Source organism: Myotis brandtii, unplaced genomic scaffold, assembly GCF_000412655.1.
Source record: "Myotis brandtii unplaced genomic scaffold, ASM41265v1 scaffold1423, whole genome shotgun sequence".
In the NCBI taxonomy this organism is placed as follows: domain Eukaryota; kingdom Metazoa; phylum Chordata; class Mammalia; order Chiroptera; family Vespertilionidae; genus Myotis; species Myotis brandtii.
Window position 1 is genome coordinate 1,310,776 of NW_005355087.1, and position 24,620 is coordinate 1,335,395.

The 24,620-nt window shown below is 40.9% G+C and overlaps 1 protein-coding gene across 3 annotated transcripts in view; it reads left to right on the plus strand.

Moving 5' to 3' along the window:
- The window catches only part of PLD1 (phospholipase D1, phosphatidylcholine-specific), a 220,151-nt gene extending 201,383 nt beyond the window's left edge, over nucleotides 1-18,768 (plus strand). For all 3 annotated transcript variants that reach the window (XM_005860878.2, XM_005860877.2, XM_005860880.2), the window contains 3 exons: nucleotides 5,344-5,497; nucleotides 13,121-13,238; nucleotides 14,824-18,768. In XM_005860878.2, the coding sequence (XP_005860940.1) occupies nucleotides 5,344-5,497; nucleotides 13,121-13,238; nucleotides 14,824-15,048 (497 nt within the window). In that variant the 3' untranslated portion in view covers nucleotides 15,049-18,768. The remainder of the gene's footprint in view (nucleotides 1-5,343; nucleotides 5,498-13,120; nucleotides 13,239-14,823) is intronic.
- The last annotated feature ends 5,852 nt before the right edge of the window (nucleotides 18,769-24,620 follow it).

Below are 24,620 nucleotides of genomic sequence, written 5' to 3' on the forward strand. Positions count from 1 at the left end.
CCTCGCTTTTTCCTCATGAGGAAATACTTGTTTTCTCCCATTGAAGGTCTCTTGTGTGTATACTGGTAGCTTTCATTATCTGTTGGCCTGGGTGACCTGCTGGTTATGAAGCCTGTGTCCAAATCCAGTTTTCTAATCCATCTCAATATTGTCACTGAACCGAGTTAACATTTATTTGCTTTCCTAAACACGAGGCTGTCCTTACGTATAATTTAACTCTACCTGGCTGACGAAGTGAAATGATGTTTTAGTGTTCACTGATCCACTGCAGAGCACAGAAGGGAGACGTACAGCAGGAATCGGATCAGTTGACGAGGTGAAATGATATTTTAGTGTTCACTGATCCACTGCAGAGCACAGTAGGGAGACGTAAAGCAGGAATCGGATGTTGCCGCTGCCCTGCAGCCCTCCTGGGCTGGAGGGGTGGCGGGTATTCTTTCCACCTGACACCAGAGCATCCACGTGGGTAGTGCAGAACCCGAGCAGGAAGGTCAGGGTGGGTAGGTGAGTGGCTGTAGTTGAAGGGCTGCCCCAGTAAAGGGAGATTACACTGGATCTAGTCTGGTGGGTCTCAACCCTGGCTGCATTAGAATTGCCTGGGGAGCTTTAAGAAAACATATCATTTAGGGGGAAGTTTATTCAAGTCTGCAAGTTACCTTAAACTAGATTCACCAACCTCTTCCCCCCACCCCTCCAAAAAAAAAGGATAGATGAAGGGATGGGATGGCATTGCAAAATACTAACAACTGGTTTCTACTTGCAGAAATTGTGATTATTTGGTCTGGTGTGGAGCCCAGACATCAAGGTGTTTTTGTTTTGGCACCAGTATTTTTAAACGCTGCCTATGCGATGCTCATGCACAGTCCAAGCTAAGAGCTTCTGAACTGGACACACAGGGAACATGAGTGGGTGGAAGGACAGAAGAGCTGATGTGGGTTCAATGCAGGTGTCCTCAAACTTTTTAAACAGGGGGCCAGTTCACTGTCCCTCAGACCGTTGGAGGGCCGGACTATAGTTTAAAAAAAAACTATGAACAAATTCCTATGCACACTGCACATATCTTATTTTGAAGTAAAAAAACAAAACGGGAACAAATACAATATTTGTATTTGCATGTGGCCCACGGGCCGTAGTTTGAGGACCCCTGGTTCAATGGAAGAATCAGTTGTCCTTTAATAAGCTAAAATAGGGTACATTGGTGAATTCCTTGTCTTTTGTGGCGGTAACACATGGCCACATACTGAGTGGCTTCAAACAGCACACACTTACTGTTCTGTAGGTTAGGAGCCCAACATGGGTCTCACTGGGCTGCCATCAGGGTGTTGACAGGGCCGTCTTCCTTCCTGGAGGCTCTGAGGGAAGCCATTTTCTTTTCCAGCTTCCAGAGGCGACCCATATTCGTGACCCCCTTTCTCCATCTCTGAAGGCAGCTATGTTCCATCTCTCTGAAAGTTCCCAAAACTTTCAACCCATTCTGCTGTAATCTCCCCCTGAACCCCCTTTGCTTTAAAGACCCCGGTGATTAAATTAGGCTCACCTAGCTAATGCAAGATAGTCTCCCTATTTTAGGGTCAGTTGGTTAGCAATCTTAATTCCCCTTTGCCATGTAACACAACAAATCCACAGGCCTTTACATTAAACAAATCCTTCAGGGCCATTATCCTGCCTACCACCGGAGGATTCACAATTTCTGAAACAAAATATGAAAAAAGGCACAAAGGAAAAGATGGATAAATCCAGCTACATTAAAATTCAGAAACTGTATTCATTAAAAGATCCCATAAAGAGAATAAAAAGATAAACCACAAACTGAAAATAGATATTTGCAGCACACTTAATAATCCAAACCAATAAAGACTCCTATAAGTCAGTCAGAAAAGACAACATCCAAGGTAAAATGGGCAAAGGAACTGTAGTAGAAAAGCACCAAAGAGGACATATATGACACCCATAAATATACAAAAGATGTCCATCATCATTAATGTAATAGTTTTTAAAAATACCAATTAGCCAAAATTAGAAAGCCATGCAATCCAAGTATTGGCAAGGCTGTGGAGCACCAGGTCTCCAGTCCTGCAGACAGAGCCCAGGTAAACACTCATGTGTGTGCACCAGGAGACATACACGCACTGTGTTAGAGCATAACTGTGCTTCACAGCAAAACTCAGACACAGCCAAACGTCCACCAACATAGAATGAATCAGTCCTGGTGTGTTCACTCAAGGAAAATCATGATTAAAATTATGCACAGATAAATCCCAAAGACATACTATTGAACAAAAGATGCAAATCTCAAAAGATTACATAGGATTCCCTTTATTTAAACTAAAAGCATGCAGAACATCATGAGCAGCAAATTCTCTAGAAAGTTTTCCTCTCAGAGAGGGAAGGGCATGCATGGGAGACACCTGAGGGCTTCCGGGATGTGGTAAGGTTCTGTTTTTCAGCCTGGGTGTTAAATTCAGTGATGATTTAGTACTCCAAAGATATATATTTTTTCATATACTCCTTTGTATTTTGTTGTATTTCACATGTTTTAAAAAGTTCCCTAATATTATGAGACTTAGAAAATACAATTTTCTAAAAATTAAGTGGTTTTAAATATCAAGCCAATATCCTAATGAAAATAAGAGATTGTAGTTACTGCAAAAAAGTACTACGTGACTACAACGCGTATTTGTTGTAAACAATGCAAACCCTAAGGGCATGTATGGAATAAAAGGTCAGAATTCCCCTTTTTGTCCTCCTTTTCTTATCCAGAATTCACTCCCCCTACTTAACAGTTCAACGTGTAACTTTCTAGAGCCTCGCCCTCTCTTCTTTCCCACGTTATAAAGTAGAATGATGTTATATATCTGCTGTTCTGAATTTGCTTTTCAGAATGTGGAACCGTTTAACAAGAATAGAGGTAGCATTTACATCAACAAACATCTCTTTTTTCAGTATCTCACTCATTACATTCATCTAAAATATTCTCAGCCCCTTTTCACATTCCTATTAAATAGTAGCCAACACTTACTCGGGGTGGTTGAGAGTCAGTGCCTGGGTAACTCCATATCAGCCCTGGAAATGGAAAAACCACTCCTCTCTCTAAGAATTCCAGCTCAGAATGCCAGGAATGTGTTTCTCTCTTTGGGAATAGGGCCCACCTTGGTGGGAGGGAGACTGGGGGACTGGCATGAAAGTGTGTGTGTGTGTGTGTGTGTGTGTGTGTGTAGGAGGCTTCCCATCCCGTTTTCCTGACAGTGGAGAGCAGTGATGACCACCCAATCCAGCAGCCTGCAGCCCGAGAGCGGCCTCTGCTGGAGGCCAGGGGTAGTGAAGTCCCAAAGCAGCACCGTGGGAACTTGGTTCCTCTCCACGCTGCAGTTCACACACCAGGGTGAGGGGTGATTAACCCAGAGAGGAGGCTTCTCTGATAAAATGCTACTTGTCCTTTTCTACGGCGATGTTCTCTGGTGCAGACATTATTAACAAGAATTTGATAATGATGCCAATAATAATTAACACTTGTAGGGCCGTTTATAGATTAACAAGTGCTTTCACATGACCTTACTTAATTTTTACAGTGACATTATGATCTCAATGTAAAAAAGGCAAAGCTGAGAAAGATTAAATGACTTGGCCCGCACTAAGGCTATGCCAACTGTCCAATCCAAAGATATAGCTGTACATTTTCTAGGGTAATAAAAAAGTGTATGTATAAAGGACTACCGGTTGCTAACAAAACAAAGTGTTTCAAAGGTTGTCTTGTCACCTTACAGCATTCTGGTAGTGCTCCCAAATGTCTGGTGAGGTGCTCCATCCTTTCTCTGTCACCCAGGGTCACTGTGGGGCTCCATTCGCATCCATAGTTATCATAGATGTGCGTATTAACTACATGACAACTTTGTGCAAATGGTAGTGATGTCTCTTCAAGATGGGCCCGATTTTTCTCATGTACCACATCCCTCCAGGTGGGCTCGGGCCAGGCTGCTGTCACCTTACACCCTGAGTGTCCCCATCACAGGGGCTAGCCCGTGCCCCAGTGCCCCACTCCCCCAGAGGCAGTGGAGTATGTGATTAGGGCAAGAGGAGCGAGAAGAAGAAAGAACCTGTCAGGCCCTTCTGTAGTTTTTAGGACACCTCAAGGATTCAAAGAATGAATCTGCAGTGATTAACACAGAAAACGTGATGGGGTTTCTGAATGCGAGGCTGAGGAACGCAGCAAGCACAGGTTGGACTATTAAAATAATTGCCCTTCATACGGGAGTCAACATTCTTAGCTCATTTGGATTTAAAAATAGGCTGGAAGAAAGTTGATACAGAAGCTGTTGGCATGCCACACAAGTGAGGCCAGAGAATGGAAAACCCAGAGCCACTGACGGTAATCTGTATTGAGAGTGGACTCTTGCTTGTGAAGGTACTCTTGGGTTTTGACGCTCATAATTCTATGATCATAAGTTAAAGTCTACAGTGTCTAAGTCTCAAAACTGACTGAGTTGAACTGGTAAGCATATCTTTTATTCTTTGTATGCTTAATGATTATACCGGTTAGAATCCTTTGAGCCACAAAATAGAAAATCCAGCTAGAAGCATGTGAAACAATAAGGAAAACGTATTGTTGCATAACAGAAGGTGTAACATTCTAGTGCTGACTTAGAGACCCAGGGTCTTGCTTCTTTCTGCCCTGCCATCTCCAGCTTGTCTGTCTCCTCATGGTTACAAAACGGCTGCAGCAGCCTAGGAATCACATCCTCATCCACCTGCTCTGTCAGAATAGCCAAAGGCTGGAAGCAGCAGCATTCTGTTCTTGTCCCAGTTTATGAAAAGGAAAAAAAAAACTTTCGCAGAAGCCCCTAGCAGACTTTTCCTCATGTCACACTGCCTAGACCAGTGGTTCTCAACCTTCCTAATGCCGCAACCCTTTAATACAGTTCCTCATGTTGTGGTGACCCCCAATTTCATTGTTACAAATGGAACATAATTAAAGCATAGTGATTAATCACAAAAACAATATGTAATTATATACATGTTTTCCGATGGTCTTAGGCGACCCCTGTGAAAGGGTCATTCGACCCCCAAAGCGGTCGCGACCCACAGGTTGAGAACCGCTGGCCTAGAATCATGTCAAGGGCCCAATCTAAGTCCAACACTGGCCAAAATAATGAAATTATAACTGCTGGCTTAGACTGATCCAGATGCACCCCTGGGTTAGGGAAGGGCTCGCATCCTTAAAGCACAGCAACTCTTGCTAACCTGAACACAATTAGGGTTTGTTAGCAAGGTAGAATCGAGTGGGAGGGCAGCTGACAGTGTCTGCCTCAAAGAGAAGATTGTTCAGCGTCACTGTTTCTCCTGCAGGCTCTGCCAACATCAATGACCGAAGCATGCTGGGAAAGCGAGACAGTGAAATGGCGGTCATTGTGCAGGACACCGAGACGGTCCCTTCAGTGATGGATGGAGAAGAGTATCAGGCGGGCCGGTTTGCCCGCGGACTTCGGCTACAGTGCTTTAGGTGAGCCTCCAAGCCTGGGTCTGTCTTGACTGCTTGTACTGCAGTAGAACTGGAGCCCGGCCCAGCCTCAGCCGCCTCTCCAGGTTCCTCTTCCTCTAATCGTGTCTCCCAGATACGGGACGTGAACTACCAGGACTCTGTGAAATGACAGTATGTGTGGCTCAGACATTGTCTATTTTAATGGTTTGTATTATGTGTATGTGTCATGGAGAAACTAGCATTTTAAATCTATTAATGGATTTAGGACTAGGCCAGGTCAGGCTATCCAGTATCTACTTAAGTTTTTTATAGCGAGTTTATTTCTAGAAATGGAAATGGTTCCGGTAATATAAGGATATAATAAAAATTATTTCAGTGAATGCCAGAGACTACTGGTATTATTTTACATGTGGAAACTTTGGTTCTCATTGAAGATGGCTCCAGACGTGGGAGATTGCTGACCTTCTGCAAGAAGGTGTGAGTTTTAAACAAATCTGTAATCAATCAGAGGGAACACAGGGTTAGGAAGCAAGGGCTACATGGCCCGAAATGAGTCCTTCATTTATTATTATTTTTAATTTATATTTTTATTGATTTCAGACAGGAAAGGAGAGGGAGAGAATGGTAAGAGAGAATCATTGATTAGCTGCCTCCTGCACACCCCACACTGGGGATCGAGCCAGCAACCCCGGGCATGTGCCCTGACTGGGAATCAAACCCTGATCTTCTGGTTCAAAGGTCAATGCTCAATCACTGAGCTACACTGACTGGGCAGAGTCCTTCATTTAATTGTTACTGAGAACTTTCTAGAGTTGGCCTCAAACTGGCCCCATCCCAGGCCCAGTCGTCTAGGCTCAGGAGTCAGTGATCCTTCTGGAACCTAACTCCGAGATGGCTCCTTATCTCCTCTCACTCATCCCTTGCTCACTGAGACACGCTGAGCTCCCACTGTCTGTGGACACCCCGACCACTCTCTCACCTCTAGGCTTTTGCAGTAAGTTCACAACCGTGATTCTAGAACTATATTTGCCAGGATTGGATTTCACAGTGAGAGGAGCAGGTGTCCCTGTATAAGGGCAGTGCTTTCAGCTATTTGGGGAAAGGCACGGCACAGACACATGCAACAGCAGTCTCAACCCTTCTGGTGTTAGTGGTCGCACTTGGAAACCGATGAGCACAAAATGAGCCCCTCCCTTCCTGCAAATGCGGGTGGCCATTTCCCTCCTTCCTAACTCTGCTTTTGAAAACTAATAAAAGCTTTGGTTTCAGAGATGGTTCACTCTGTTCTCACTGCCCCAAGAGCTCAGCAAACCCATCCCTCAAAATTGGACTGTCAATACCGTCTCACAATTTTTATTGCCTTTGTTACTAATTGTTTTGCCAGTAAGATTTTTTTCAAACCACTGATATTTCAGTTAGCTCCTAACATGTTCTGTTTAGCAGGGGAAGAGTTTAAAATTAGTATCCTTCCCTGACCAGTTTGGCTCAGTGGATAGAGCGTCGGCCTGCGGACAAAAGGGTCCCGGGTTCAATTCCAGTCAAGGGCATGTACCTTGGTTGCGGGCACATCCCCAGTGGGGGGTATGCAGGAGGCAGCTGATCGATGTTTCTCTCTCATCAATGTTTCTAACTCTCTATCCCTCTCCCTTCCTCTCTGTAAAAAATCAATAAAATATATTTTTAAAAAATAAAAAATAAAATTAGTATCCTGCTTAGCAACCCATTCATTGCCTACTGTAGCATAGACAGGGAAAAAATATTTTTTGTGTCAACTAGAAATGTCATATCTTTTCAGTTCCATGACCTGAAGTCTTTTCTTTAAAGTGGTGGGCTTCTTTATAACGTTCTAAATGTATAATAATTATAGTAGTAGGTGGTGCTGATTGCAACATATTGTCATTGTACAAAATTTGGCAAACACAGAAAAGCAATGGAAAAAAATAAAATTTATTTGTAATTCCACCACCCAGTGCTAACAATTTTAATATTTGATGTATATCATTTCACTTTTTTTCTATACATATATATTGCTATACTTTGTCCTTTTTTAAAGAAAACATGATTAAGATCTTGCAGTTCTACAAGATTATTTCTTATTTAAGTAATGTTACACATACTTTCATGTCGTTAAGTATTCTATAACATCTAATGGCTGCATTATATTGAGTATGCCATAATTCCTTTAAGTAGTACCTCATTGTTAGGCAGATTTTCTGCTGATATTTAAAAAAATGGTATGTTTCTAGATAACATCTAGTTTACTTTCTTAATTGTTTTCTTAACTAAATCCTAACTATGAGATTTCTGGTCAAAGGAAGTGTGCAGTGTTCTTTGCTTCCAACTTCCTATTGTGTCACTAGCAATATTTAGAGGGCTTATTCCCCCTGTCTTCTCTGAGTTCTGTTAGTTTATTTAGTCTTTGCCAATTTGGTGAATTTCAAATGGAATTTTATTATTTTAATTTGAATTTTTAGGGTTTTCAAAAATGTATTCACATGTAATTGTTCTTTTGTAGATTGTCTCACCTAGTTGTGATCTTTGCCCAGTTAAAATGTTTTAATTTAATTTTAATGATTTGTAAGTAATTATAACTTCCTATGCCACATTTGTTGCACATCTGATTTTCAATTGCCTCTTATTTAAAGGATTTAGGGGAAATATCAATTCTTAATAATCAAAGCTATCAAGGTTCTCCCCAATCCCCTCCCCCCGCCTTTTCTTATAGGTTTAGAATAGCTTTACCAGCCCAAGATTAAATATTTACTTATATTTTTCTAGTTCTTATTTGATATTACTTTTCACATTTAACATCTGAAATTTACTTTGGTATAAGAAATGAGGTAGGAACTCTACATTTCCCCCTAACCAAGCAGCCAACCCAGAACTGCATGATGTGCTGCAGGGGCTTTTGGCCTCTCTAACCTGCGGATACACTGAATGGCCACGTATCCTGGCATCACTAGGCTCTCCATGATGTTCTATTGAAAGTCAGTTTACTTGCAATTTGATAGCATTTTAATTATTATAGCTGCGCGTTATAATACTACTTCTTGCCATACCACTTCCCCAAATTAATATTCTTTTCCAGAATAACCTTGGCTACTCTTAAATATTCATCCTTACAAAGGAACTTTTGAGTTATTTATTCAAGCTCTCTATTAATTCTTACTAATTTTTATTGGGATTACAGTGGATTTATAGATTAACTAGAAGCCTAATTGCACAAAATTCATGCAAGAGTAGGCCTTCCTTCCCCCAGCTGCGGGCACCAGCTTCCCTCTGGAACCCAGGACCCGGGCTTTGCTTCAGCCCCAGCTTCGTCCGGAATGATGTCTGGAATGACATCAGGTCTAATTAGCATATTACCCTTTTATTACTATAGATATAAAAAGAATTGGCATCTTTATAATATCAAGTCATCCTATTTAAGAATAAGATATAGACTTCAATTTATTCAACAATTTTTTTTTTTGCTCTTCAATAAAGCTTAAGGGTTTTTATTATTGGGGACAGGGCGTGTTCTTAAGTAAGCATTAGAGTTTTTTGTATGCTGCTCTTATACATTTCATGTTAAATTTATTCCTAGGTGCTATTATTTTTCCTGGCTATTTTCAAACTGTCTTAAAGAGGCAGTTGTTCTTGATCAATCATTTTCATTTTGCCACCATGGCAAACACAGATAATATATTTAAAAGCATACAAATGCCTTGTGTCCATTTTAGCTCCTTTTATTAGGAAATATTCTCAAAGATAAATATTGTGGCCATTTTTTTCCTCTTTAAAAAATGCAACTTCAATCCATTTTCCATCTGGAAAAAATAGAGAGACATATTTTAATGTGAAGTCAGTTCTAAGTAGAATCAATCATCAGGGCGCTGCAACTATATGTCCAACAGTTCATTAAGTCCTAGAAAATTATCCAAACTTCACAGATATAACCATCACTCGGCAGAAACCATTATCTTCACAAGTAGAGTCAGAATCATTTAAAGCAACAGACGTGAGGAATGGGAAGAACAGAAACAATTTGCTGCAGCTTTTCTGTTGTCCCACTGATGTGTAAACAATTCAACTTTAAATAAATAATTGCCATTATAGACATCAACATAAAAGCGAACTCATTTTTTCTGGAACCTTAGTCCTCAGAAGAATACCCAGAGTACTTCATATTATTTTCACTGTGCATTTCAATATAAGTTTCTTATTATTAAAAAACTGACAGGGAAAATAATTTATTACTAGATGTTGTCTGTTATAGACTTATTTAAAAACTTTTTCTACATACAAGCTCTTCACCGATAACATGGCAGACATGTTGCCTACTTCTTGTTCTAATTTAAAAGCAAAGTCACAGAAATATTCTTTTTGCTCAGTTTTCAGCTGGTTAGACCTGACCCAAATCAAAGGAATTATTATAACTGACTTATTGTTATAACTTGTACAGTCCCTCAAATTAGGTGCAGTCAAATTTAGCTTTGGGTCTTAATGAGCAGCAGCATCCGCGTGCAAACATCATCCCTGAAGACCTGTGTAAAAGTGGTTCCTATATTGGCTGAAGGAGACATTATTTGAAGTGGAAATAGAATTTGAGGTTACAAAACTCCAAGATTACCAGCGAGCCCATGGTGTCAGATCCACTTACTTTAAATAATTTTAATATAGCAAAAAAAATGCAGACTAAAACTAAAACGAGATGCTTTTTTATCCCTGTAAGACTGACTGAGCCTTTTCAGGAGTTGACAATGTTGGAGATAATTGGGACAGAACAACATAATGACCTCCACACTGTTAAATCCAATCAATGGTCACTTCTCATTTGAAATTGACACAGTTCTGCTTGACGCCATACGTCATATGGTTCCGGGACACGAGGTCCTCTGGTTTTTCTCTAGTCTCCATGGCCACTCCTCCTCTCCCTGACTGCTGAGGTGCCCCAGGTCTCCTTCTCTGTCTATACCAGCCGTGGGCAAACTACGGCCCGCAGGCCGTATCCGGCCCATTTGAAATGAATAAAACTAAAAAAAAAAAGACCATACCCTTTTATGTAATGATGTTTACTTTGAATTTATATTAGTTCACACAAACACTCCATCCATGCTTTTGTTCCAGCCCTCCGGTCCAGTTTAAGAACCCATTGTGGCCCTCGAGTCAAAGTTTGCCCACCCCTGGTCTATACTCATTCCTTTGGGTAAACCCAGTTAAAGTCACATGGCTTTATGCATCCTATATAATAAAAGGCTAATGTGCAAATAGACCGAACAGCAGAACAACCAGTTGCTATGACATGCACTGACCACCAGGGGGCAGATGCTCAACACAGGAGCTTCCCCTTGGTGGTCAGTGAGCTCCCAAAGGGGGAGCACCACTCATCCAGAAGCCCTGAGCCGGCCTCATGGCTGGCGAGCGCAGCGGCGGTGGCAGGAGCCTCTCCTGCCTCCATGGCAGTGCTAAGGATGTCTGACTGCCGGCTTAGGCCTGCACCTGGAGCAGGCTAAGCCAGCAATTGGACATCCCCCAAGGGCTCCCAGACTGAGAAAGGGTGCAGGCCAGGCTGAGAGACTCCCTCCCCCGAGTGCAGGAATTTTGTGCACCTGGCCTCTAGTATATATGGACAATTCTAAAATGTAAATCTCCAACCCAAACGCCTTCCCTCTCAAACTCCGGATTCATTTTTTTCAACTGCCTGCCTAACATTGCCACTTGAATATTTAATAGATATTTCAATAGATTAAAAATGGAATTCCTAATCTTCCCCCACAAACTGGCTCTATCCACAGAATTCCCAGTCTCAGCAAATGGCAACTGTGTTATCCTAGTTACTCAAGCCAAAACCCTGCTAGTCATTCTTGGTGCCTCACTTTTTCTCACACCCTATACCTACATTATCAGTAAGACCCATTGGCTCTACCTTTCTCTCCACCACCCAAACCACCACCATGACTCCTCTATGTTACTGCAGTAACTCCTGACTGATCTCCCCGTTCCAACCATGCCCTGCAGTCTGTTCTCAATACAGCAGCCATATTTCAATATCAAGTCGGATCCTATACCTCCTCTGCCCCAGTGTCTGCTATATGCCCCAGTTTCACTCAATGTGAACGCCAAAGTCCTTCTAAGACCTATTTCCCCATTTCTATTTTCAACAAAGCACAAGTCTTTCTGATATTCTTGGAACATACCAGGTATGTGAGCAAAGGACTTTGGACTCAGTTTGAATTTTAGCTCTATTACTAGAATGTGTCTAAACTCTAGGTCCCCATCTGCGAAATAGGAACCCTCTACCATCTACCTCACAGGATTAAGATGGAAGTCCTTTTCAACCCTAAGGCCTTCTCTCAGTACAGGGTTTTTATCATTTTCAAATATGACCTCTAAAACTTGTCTTGCTTTGCTTGAGAGCTTCTAATTCCAAGTCCCCTGTTTATATATGATCATTCAGACAACATCTAGTGTGTGGTTTCTTTTATGCCGGGCACTCTGGGGATATGAGAGTAGCCAAGTCATGTTCTCTCAGAGAATGTATATGCTAGAAGTGGGAAATGGGCCTGGTAGACATAAAAAGTTGCATAGTGTGTATTGCAGGTCCTCTGATAAAAACAAAGCATATATGAATTATAGTGGGGAACAGAGGAAGAATGTTCAAACCTCCCAGGTTTGATGGGGAGAATAGGAGATTGGAGGCAGGGGGGTGGGGGGGAGGTATAAAAAGTTTTATGGAGGTGACTTTGTACTGAATTCTAAAAGATGATAGATAGGGTTAGGTAAACAGGTAGGCAAAATTCAGTGCCTCCCTAATTACTCCCATCTCATAATCTTAAAGTATATCTGTATTTATCAAAATTTTAGTTAATTCCTTTGAGGGTGATTATTTATTTATTGTTGAACCCACCCACTAAATTTAAATCTACCCAGAGAGGCTTCATGTCATTTGTATTTCCTTCTGTACCCTAGAATTCAGCATAGTTATTCGACCAAACGAAGGAAAGAAGGAAGGGAAAGAAAGGAAGGGAGGAAGGAAGGGAGGAAAAGAGGGAGGGACAGAGGGAGTGAGGGACAGACGGAGGGAGGGAGGGACAGAGGTCAAGTCATGGTTAAGAGCACAGGTTTGAGATGGTCCTGGTCAGAGGCCCAGGTCTACAGCTTACCAGCTGTGTGGCCTTAAAGAAGTTATTTAACCTCTCTGTGCTTTAGTTCCCTTATCTATAAAATGAAGATAATAGTTGCTTTTTCATAATGTTGTTGAGGGTTTACTGAGATAGCTCTTGGAAAGGGCTTAACATCTTGTTTATTGTTAAAAGATATGATGCTGCTGCTTCAAGTTTCTTCAAGGTTACGTGTTTTAGTTGCTGGCACTTGTTGTGAATGCTAATCCTATTTTCCATGGCTCTCACCCATTTAGACCAAATTACAAGGACTCTCTTAGATCAAAATTAAGGCCTCTCTCTGTGTTTAACAGTTAAAACTTTCAAGCATCATAGTAACCTAGGGGTTTCTGTTTTGTTTTGAAACTTGGGTTTTTTTATATATAAACACACACAGACACATATACACATACAAAGTTTTAATGAAGTTACCACTAGAAACAATGCCTGCAGCAGACTGCTCTATCTTGGTTACTCAATTTGGAGGACACTTGTATTTCAGGGTTGTCCTTGGCTATCTTTCTGACTCAAGTGAGGACATTCAGGATCCAGTGAGTGACAAATTCTTCAAGGAGGTGTGGGTTTCAACGGCAGCTCGAAATGCTACAATTTATGACAAGGTAAGTCTTACATACCCTCCCCCCCCCCCTGCCGTTTTTTCTTCATTGAATTTCATCACAAAAGCACATTATTATTTCTGCATATTATTGGTATGGAGCATTCTTAATGAGTGTAAAAAACAATTTACCTCCAAGTTGTAATAAAATACCTCTCTGTAGATATTAGAAAACAAAGAGTCAAAAAGCACCACGGATTATGGTTTAGAAGAGACTTTAGTGGCATTCTGATCTCTCATCTGCTTCAGGAATCCATTATGAGCATTCTTAGGTGGTTACCCAGCCTTTGTACATGTCTGGTGACAAAGAAAAAAGAGGCAGATGGGATCGAAAAATGAGTCAGAATTGGGTTCAACCCAGCTCACCCAGTTGCTGGTAATATAACCTTGTGAATAGTGACTTGACATTCTGAGCCTTCCATTCTTCTATAAATTAGGAAGAATATTCACTAGGGTAGTTATGAGGATAAAATTAGCCTATTAAATGTGTCTATCACATAGTACATGGTATCCATCCTTATAATGAAGCTTACTAATAATAAGACACTTTCTTTATTGGACAGCTCTAATTTTGTAAAGGTGTTTTAAAACCAGCCCCATTTGTTAGGGGGGGCCAAATGCATTTCCTGGTAAGTTCTATCCATTGGTTATGTACAAGAGTTAAGGGTTGTCTAACTGTGGAACGGGTTACCTCACGAAGTAGCCAGCTTTGCATCATAGCAAATATTCAAGCTGAGATCCATTGACCATCTATCAGGTTGGGTAAGAGTGTGTTCTTCTTCATGACTTGCAGAATCCCTTCCCTCCAGCACGGAGATTTCATCATGTCTAATGAAACATGACCACTATCTACACAGCCTTATTTCATACTGAGGTCCAAGGCCATGATCAAATAGGTCATGTGCATGCAGTCTTTTAAAACGTAATTTTTAAAATACAGTCGACAGCCTCGTTTGGATCCTGGATTGGGATGATAACAGCTATAAAAGACATTTGGAGGATAATAGGATAAATCTGAATATGGACCACATCTTAAATAATATGCAATTGATTTTCTGAGGTGTGAGAATGGTATTGTGATTATATGGACACATGTCCTTATTCTTAAGAAATGCATGCTGAAGTGTTATGATTATCTGAAACATATTTCCAATGAGCAAAATAAGTATACAGTGGATAATTCTAAGTAAAGGTACAGATAGGAACATTTTTCAAACTAAAAAGTCAGAGAAAATAAATTATACAATTTTTCTCTTAATCTGGAACCTCCACTGAAACTAAGGGTTGATTATTATCTAAAACATAACGTCAATGAAATTCCTTACTATAAGCTTGTCATTATCCCGGGGTTAATAATTTGTGTAGATCAGATATGAGTCTACTTATGATTTTATTTTTGAAAGCAAGGAAATGTGTCTGTTTCTTTGTAGTAAATAAGAAAAGCAACTTTTCAGTCAGCTCTATGCAGTAACATAGAACTAACAGTGTTTTATAAAGCCAAGAGTTGTCTCTTGAATTAGTATTTTCCAAAAATGGGATACGCTTTCTTTTCAACTTATCACTCAGCTTCCTCTTCGTGTTTTAACCAGGTGTTCCGGTGCCTTCCCAGTGATGAAGTGCACACTTTAATTCAGCTGAGAGACTTTATAACCAAGCCCATATTGGCAAAGGAAGATCCCATTAGAGCTGAGGAGGAACTGAAAAAGATCCGTGGGTTCTTGGTGCAATTCCCCTTTAATTTCTTGTCTGGAGAATGCCTACTGCCTTCTGTTGGAACCAAAGAAGCCATGGTGCCCATGGAGGTTTGGACTTAAGAGTTATCAGCTCAGAGACTTCCACCCCAAAGAGCGCACTGCGCACAGTGACTTTCTGAAGCCTAACAGCCAAGAACAGCCTGATGCACTCTTGTGTCCAACCCATGGACCCTTTGGGTTGGTTGGGAAGGGCTGATGTAATGACACTGAACGTCATCAGGGCTTTACATTCCTCCTGCCTATCCTTTGAGAAAGGGACTGCATTCTTATTGGTAGTATATACTCAACAACTTGAACACATATGCAAATTCCATGATGTACACCAAAGTGCATTTCCCTTACCAACCACAATTTACCTGTAACTGTGATCTAGGTTGCCAAAAGTCATCTGAACTTCCTTATTCTTCTCTGACTTTCATTTATGCAGCTAATGTCTGCTGGACCTGCCCTCATAGTCCATACAGCACTGGTTGAGATCTTGTTTATTGTTAGAAGGTATCATGCTGCTGCTTCAAGGTTCTTCAAGGTTACGTGCAATGCCCTTGCCCATCTGGTCCTGAAGTGGTAGTGTTCCCCAAGCAAGGATGCTGTCATTATTCCTTTTCAGTGACTGACAGGATAGTAAAGACTCTACACAGCAGCCCATGTTAGGCAGTTCTGATAACATTGACACTCGATAATACATATCCTGACACCACAGAGCAACAGGAAGGAATTAAATTCAGTTATTGAGACAGAGATTTCACTTTGCCTCTAAAGGCACTGACAAGATGTGTCCTTCTGATGAGGCCTGCCTGATCAAGTTTGAAAACATGTGTAGGATATTTGATTACACAGCAACCGATAAAACTCAAAGACAGAGCATGCAGCCTTCAGAAACCTCCAGGTGTCAGTGGGGATCTGATCCAGATAAGAAAATAAGATTCCTTAGAGTCCTGCAAAATTTCCTGTCATCCTTCGCTGCTGGATTGATTGAAATTTGAGGCTTTTCTATTTCAAAATCAAACCAGTGAATGCAATTTGTCTTTCAAGAGAATCAGGTTTTATAACTCATACCAAGTTAATAAGTAGGAGCCCAGCCTTATTTGACACTCAGCTCTCCAGCAGTGTTATCTTCTTAAAGAAAAATTGATTGCTAAAGATGTGCTATTTCACTTGCATTATTAAATATACATTAACATTCCACCAGGGCTTCCAAAGAGGTTAGGATATTCATTAATTCATACTGTTCTAGTCTGTGAATTGTTCTCGAAACCTTTTTTTTTTTTCCTTTTTGGACATTAGAGTGCCTTTTGGTACACCATAGCTCTAATTTTACTAAGCAGAACTATTTTTATAGCCAAAGAGCTAATGTTGGCTCCCAAAAGGCTGTGTCCATAAAACATGAGGTAGGTGCAATGCTTTTATGTCTGGGGATTACCTGGACAGAATCTCATTTGGGTTCTTCAAAGAAGCAAGGACCCAACCCTGTTTTCGTTGAGCTCATAGTCCAGTGGGAAAGGTTAATTAGGGGCACAAGGTCAGTGATCTTAGGAGAGGATTTCACAGCTAGAAAACTTTTTACAAATGAAGTGGGACTGGGATTGTGTAATCAACAATGGAAATGAGTAGGCTTTATGAATAAATAACTTTTTTCTTAGATAGCTAATCATGGTAACAGAACTTCATTCTTTAGCAGTTGTAAATAAGACATTTGTTATTTATGAAGTTTAGATTGGCATTTCAAGTGTTGAGTGTATGTGGAATGCCTAAGGATTTCTTATATTTCATTTTTAAACATTTTTAAAAATCATAGAACAGTCATCAAACTGGCTCTTGACTTTGTGCAAGAGTCTCCTTTAAAACCATGAAAAAAAGAGCCTAAAAAGATCCTTTCCCTTTAAAAAATTACTTAATTCTACTTCCCCTCATTTTACAGAGTGGTTGACCTTAGAGATCGTGAACCTGGAACTCATGTAATGTCTAGAGTTCATTATTGGCCTCTCCTCTCACTTTATCATAGATGTCAGTACACAGATTTCAGAAAGGATCTTTCAAAGCAATTTTGAAACCCTGTGATATTATGTATTTAGGTGTTATGTCTGTCTCCCCCTACTAGAATGTAAGCCCCCTGGGGCAGGGACTTTCCTGTGTTTTGTTCAATGTACCCCAGAGCCTAGAACAGTGCCTGGTACATACAAGGTGCTCAATAAATGCTTGTTGGGTGAATAAATGAGGTGGAGGAGAGTGCTAATGAAATGAAAAACTTACATTAACTCAGACAAGAAATCTTCCTGCTGGTTTCCGTGGCAAGTTTTTTTTTTTCTTTCCTACTGCATCTTCTCAAAGGCAAGATGCTCATCTGCAAAGATGAAAGGCTACAAGATTTACTTGGATGGATTTTATGGAAAATTTGGTGCAATAATTGCCTGTTTTATAATAGCAGTTTACATAGTTGAGCATTCTGCAAAAATTGCATAGGATGTGGACATGAGATGTACTGTGTGGCCTAATTACCCTTCATCCTCTGGCACCATTACTACCTAATCTATCTTTAACAATTGCAATGTCTGATACAAACTTAAAAATGCAAATGATCCAAAGCCTTGAAAAACTATTATGAATCAGTTCAACGTTTCCAACTGACTGTAATCTTTTGGAACACCTATAATGTTGTACCTGTCACTCTGATAATCTCTGGAATAATTTTTGTTTCCAAGAAGGAAAATTCTATGATTATAAGAAATGAAGGGTAAAAAAAAGTTATTAAAGCTATTCAGATTGGCCGAGCTCAGTGGTTGGAAGACATAGCAGGTCTGGTACAGGCATTGCTCTGTATCAAGTGTCCACTTGGTGACTCACCTTGCAGTGGGATGTTCTGAATTCTCCGCTGTAATGCATCATTGAAAGGACTACAGAGCTGGTCCTTAGGTAATTCAGTGGCTTATTGTAAAACAAAACATTGGTTTTATTACCACCTTTGGAAGAAAATTTGCCTATAGATTGCCAAAAATTAGCAGTTAATTTCTTATGTAATAACTTGAGAAATTGTAATTAATTTCAATGAACAGATGAAAACAGCAGGCCCAGAAATCTTTGTAAATGGAAGACTACAGGCTGAACAGGTTTTGTACATCATGAAGAACTGGGCTTCTTTCTGCAACTCCTCACTCCTTGTTCCTTCAACCTCCGTCCACAATCAGACCACCTCCTCAGTATGTAAACAGTTTTAGAGGACCAGAAAAAGTCTTTTGGAAAAAACAAAATTAGGCCTCTACACTAAATCTTCAGGTTAGCTTTTAAGTGACTGACAAAATGTCATTTTTTAACAAGGTAATCATTCTTTTCAGCATCCCACTGCGAGGTGAGTGGCTGAGTAGGATTGGCATTTGAGCATACTCACATGCCTGTCCCCTGTGTAGCAAGGATGCAGAGGACCCTCTGAGACTTCTCTTCCCTCTTGGATAAAGTGAGCAAATGCTAAAGGATGTTAAGTATGTTTTGGAATACATTTTTACTTCCTTGGAAGATCCTCTGAGACCAATCCTTACTGGCAGTTTAGAGGTTTCAAATAGGTCATACCAGGCATAGGCCTTGAGAAATTCTGAATCTGGCAATTCACTGGAAAAGGCATTTGTCAGCCTCTATCAAAAAAATTGCAGGTGAAGAATCAATGGATTTGCATTATTGAGGGGAAAGGGCCAGTACCACAATATGATTCCTAATGGCATTTAGTTCACATGTGAGATATTTCTGGCTTTGACTTGAGAGTGAAGGATTCATTAAAGGGACCAAAATTTTTATGGCATAAATTTCTTTTAGGTTATTTTAATTTTCTCTTATACCATTTTTAATTTGTAATTTAAAAATGAAAAGTAATCAAACGCAAGATAAATGAAAATTTGTCACACTGATAATTTTAACTTCTAAAGGCAGAGACTGGATGGAAATCCAGCTGAAATGCAGGCTGAGTTACTCTTTCCAGTTCCCAAGCAGCTGCAATTGTTTGCTTTATTCTAGATAAGTACACTGCAGTGAATTTCATCCTAGTTCAGTTTGACACTAGGAAATATAACATCACTCCCTCCTAATGTATATTCCACTTGGATTCTTCACATTAAATAATCTGGGCCAAAGGTACTGATATTCTCCTTAACTGTTCTCAAATTTCATGCCAGAGTAGTGCAGTTGGATCACATCTCTCTGACACAAAAACAAATACTCGGTGATAAGCATCCAATCAGAATGTTCAGATATTCTGGACAGAACTTGGGCTCCTAGCCTCACCATGACGGCAGGGTTTGGCAAACTAAGGCTTGGCTTCCTGTTTTTATAAAGTTTAAACACAGCATGCCCTTCATTTATGTGCCTTTGTGATCCAATGATCCTCAAATCTTCTCCCTAGAGGAAGGATCAGTAAGCTTTTCTTAAAGATGGTAAGAGAGAGCAAAGACTGTCTAGACAGGGTACTCAACAAAACAGATGTGGGTGAGTTTTAATCTCTTCCATAAACAAGGTTTTCAAGTCTCCCTGTCCCAAAGCCCAACATTCCACAATAGATTTATTCTAAGAACGGGATGAAGTTCTTTCAGGAATGAAAATCACGTTTGCTGGTTCTGGAAGAGAGGTTGCCAGCTAAAGAAGGCTTCTCCCAGCTGCACACTCAGGGAGAGCATGGATGATGATGTTTATAATAAAGTGTTTGTAAAGGAGGCTGGGTAGGCATATGAGTTTGTGTTCAGAATGAGAATTATGAACGTAAGACACTCAGTTTTCCTGAATTTTTCTTCTGTAAAGCATTCGAAATCATACATATATCTATTCTCTGCGTCACAATCTACGCTTTCTATGCCTGGTCCCATAACTGCTTTTAAAAAAAAGTAAATATACATTAATGAATTAAAAGTGTGAAATCAGCAGCGATCCTCTATTTGCAATCAAGATTCCTCATTCTGCACATGGGTTTTTAGATCCTGTGTGCTATACGTCTGAGCTAGAGACAGAAATGTGTGCCTATGGGGCCTTTGCCTGCATACTGCAAAGACTGATTTCAGAGTCATAGCGAGCCACCCTGCTCCCCATCCTCTCTCTCCATGAGGTGCAAGATGCAGCTGATTTCTTTTAAACGACCAATATACCGTTCAATGGCACAGAATGAGTAAGGTCCAGTGTGAGTGTGGGGGTGCATCACTGAACCAGTCAGACCAGTACCCCACCTTCATGGTGCTCACATTTTAATAAATGGAGAGTGCAAAGTAATTTCCATTCTCAAGATAGGAAAGTGCCTGAAATAAGAGACATTTGAGGGAATACTACTCAGCCATAAGAAAAGAAGACATATTGCTCTCTCTCTCTCTATATATATATATAAGCCTAATATGCAAAGTGTCCCCTTGGGAGTTTGACCAACAGGGAGTTTGATCGCTCACTATGATGTTAGCTGACCACCAGGGGGTGGCCCAGAATGAAGGGAGGCCCCAGCCGGCAGCCAGAAGCCACTAGGGACTCTACCTGTGCACAAATTTCATGCACTGGGCCTCTAGTTTGAAATAACAACACGGGTGCTTGATAATATCATGCTAAGAGAAATAAGTCAGAAGGAAAAAGTCAAGAACCATATGACTTCACTCAAATGTGGGATATAATACTGAGAGCAACAAATGAACAAACAAAACAAACAAAACTCAAAGACATAGACAGCAGTATGGTGGTTACCAAAGGGAAAGGGGGGAATGAGGTGGTAATAAAAGGTTAAGGGTGGCTTGCCCAGCTGGCATAGCTCAGTGGTTGAGCATCGACATATGAACCAGGAGGTCACAGTTCGATTCCTGGTCAGGCACATGCCTGGGTTGCGGGCTCAATCCTCAGTGTGGGGTGTGCAGAAGGCAGCCAATCAATGATTCTCTCTCATCATTGATGTTTCTCTCTCCCTCTCCCTTCCTCTCTGAAATCAATAAAGACGTATTTTTTTAAAATGCAGTGGCTTTACACGGCAGTCACTTACTCTTGCTTATACGTCTGCTGGAGGCCAGCTGACCGAGGCTAAGCATGGGCCAGACCTGCTTCCTGTGTCTATCCTCCTCCTCCTTGGGCAGCAACATTTTCTTCTCAAGACAGTGGCAGAAGCACAAGAAGGCAACTGAAAACGCAAATGCCCCTTAAAGACTAAACTGGAACGGGTACCTTGTCACGCCGCCCACTTTCCATTGGCCACGGTAAGGCCCATGTTCAAACCCAACATCCATGCTTCTAGCAGGAAGAATTGCCAAGTCACGTGGCAAAGGGTGCGGCTACAAGGCTACAAAAATTGGAGCCCATAAGTCAACGTACCAAAACATCTAATAGGATTGTACTTCCATCTCACCACATCAGTTCTGTGTGGTTTCCCCCTAAGTATACCAGTAGCACTCTAAAAACATCTGTATTTCCTTCTTTGCCTGACTGAGCTGCATTCTTCTGGTGACAAACAAGCATATCTAATGACTTTTCCTCCTCAGATCCTGGCTTTCTCCAACAGAAACGTTAGGACTGTAGCTGTGTAGCCCTTCCCTTTGGCTATCCCATCCCACATCCCCATTCCCTACATAAATTCAAGTTTTCTTAAATCACCATCTGAGATGGCTACTTAGCCTACCTGAGCACACCATGCTAGCCTACCATGTTCACCTTTCAAGAAAGATGTCTGGGACTTGGGGTCACTCCAGTTTCTTAAATTTACCACTTGGGTGAATATAAAAGCCTGAGAAGCTCAAGGAGTACTCATGTGCCCACTCCAAATGAAAGAAGAGCCTTGAATTTTCTTGAGGAAAAGTCCCCTGATTACATATTTTTAATATGTTGCTGTGTCATTTTAAAGATGATGGTTTTGTTGAGTGTTTGACATATTTTTCCGGCGGCAAAATATATATTTCATTCCCTGTTCTCAAAGAGACTTCATATGGTCCGGGCCCTGTTTTCTTAACCACAGATCAGGTGCACAGCTGATAAGGAGAGAGACAGCGGGAAGGACTACTTAAAACTGGCAATTACTGCATCTGACATATTGCCTATTATTGAGTATTTGTATTCTTCATAATTCTCCTCACGGGGCATCACGTTTTTAATAAACCCAAGGACCTCTGACTGTCTTCCATAGGGAAAACTCTAGAGTCTTAGACAAGGATTTTATATGCAAAATGAGTTGTGAACTCATCATGCTGGTGTTTATCCCCCTAGGTCTGAATCAGTCCCTTCAGATTGGCACTAAATCTTCCTACCAGCCTATGGCAGTCTGCGTGATAATATTTTTCCTTATGAGGTTCCACTTCCACAAACATTGTATCACCTCTAAAGGAAACTTATGTGCCTCTTCCACAGGACTTGGGGCCAGAAACATCCAATGAAAAGATGTAAAAGGTTCTCAGCAATAAGCAGAGGTCAATGTCACTGTTTCTGGGTATCTAGAGCACAATCCAATCCTAAAAAATGTGGGGCCAGAAACATCCAATGAAAAGCTGAAAAGGTTCTCAGCAATAAGCAGAGGTCAATGTCACTATTTCTGGGTATCTAGAGCACAATCCAATCCTAAAAAATAGCATAAAACTCACTGTGCACTATGGCCAGTGTGGCTCAGTTGGTTGGAGTGATGTCCCATGCCCTGAAAGGTTGTGGGTTCATTTCCTGGTCAGGGCACATACCCGGGTGATGGGTTCAATCCCTGGATGGGGCGCATAGGAGAGGCAGCCAAGTGATGTTTCTTTCTCACATTCTCTCTCTCTCTCTCTCTCTCTGTCTCTCTCTCTTTCTCTCCTCTCTAGAATTAATGAACATATCCTCCAGTGAGGAATGAACAAAGAAAGGAAAAGAAAACCTCACTGTGTGTTAGGCCCTATGCTAAGTGCTCTGCATTCACCATCTTAGTGAGTCCTCACAACAGCCCCGTAAGGTAGGTGCCATTGCCTTCCAGGGTACCAATGAGAACACTGACCGGCCAAGGCCCTGAACATATTGGCAGAAGCTGGATTTGGACTCAGATGCATCTGGCCCCTCAGTTTATTTTAACTTTAAAAGGGCTCCTTTACCGTCCTCTTGAGGACAAGGAGGAGTTATAAATGAACTCCCAACCTCAGGCACATTACTGAAGTCTGCAGCTGCTACATATTGTATTGACTCAACAAGAGGAAATTCCTTAAGAATTGCCTTTGAATTCTGCAAGTCCATCAAAGCAAATCCTGAATTATTTCCTCACATTTCCGTATTTCTGCACAAGGGTGGTTCCAAGAGCCCCCTATTTCCTAAGCATAAATATTGAACCCAGGAACCAGATGCCTTCTCCCTGGGCATCTTCACATTGTCCTAATTTTTCTCCCCAAGATAGACAATTCACATAATCACTCTTCTTCTACACATTTTATTCACTGGCTGCCTTCATAGTAATGACATTTTCTTGCTTAAAAAGATGACTTGCATGCCAATATTCATAGCAGCATTCTTCATAATAGCAAAAACAAACAAAACATGGGAGCAACCCAAATGTCCATCAACGACAAATGGACAAATAAAATGTGGTCTACCGATATGATGGAACATGACTCAGCAGTAAAGAGGAATAAGACATTGGTTAATGCTGCGCCATGGATAAACCTCAAAAACATGATGCTGCATGTAAGAAGCCAGCGGGAAAAGAGCACCTGTTGTATGACTCCATTCCTGTGGAGCACTCCGAAAAAGCAAACCTGTGGAGACAGAAAGCAGATTGGTGACTGCCTGGGGCTGGTGATTGGAAAAGGGATTAAGAGGCAGCAGGGATCTCTCTGGGGTGATGAAAATGTTCTAAAACTGCATTATGATGATGGCTGCTCAACTCAGTAAATTTACTAAAATTTATTAAGTTGTACATTTAACAGTAGTGAATTTTACAGTATGTAAATTATATCTGTATAAAGCCATTTAAAGAAGCATCGATTCATGGATAACATTTTCGGTCACATGAAAAGCTGGTCAAATGTTTTGCACAGTAAGCCACGGAGAGATACATTTCTTCATCAGCAAAATGAATAGAAACTCTCGCCTTCAAGACAATCACCTGAATATCAAATGAGTTATAAAAATGAAGGTGGTGTTTTAAAACTGAAAAAAAAAATGGTTAATAGAAATGAAAGATGCCTTTGACTCAGGGGTAGACATTTTATTCTCTCCTCTAGGTGGTGCTAGAATCTAAAAATGAGAAGACTCCTGGTAAATGCATCAGCTTTGTAGCAAATTACCTTTTCCTATCAAGTTACATCCCTAAAGGGAGTTTTTAGTCTAATTGTCCTTGAGTACAGAGTCTTCTCCTGAATTAGTCTTAGGATAGCAGATATCCTAACCACCTCACTGCCGAACTTCTCACCACTCACAAATTGTCAATTTCACAATCACCGTGGTATGGTTGGATGGAACACCATTCATCTTCCATTTCTTTCCAGTAGTTTCCATGAAAATATACTCAGTGCTTTAGTATGTAATTGGAAATGAGGGGTCCATTAATCAAACCACTTGCAAAAGATCTCAAAAATAAACTCAAGGCTAGCAAAAAAATACCACATGTAGCTGCAGGCCCTCTGCCTGCTTCCACCATAGTTGATAGAAAAAACCATGGATGTGCTGTTACTATGCTGTGTCACTCTATATAT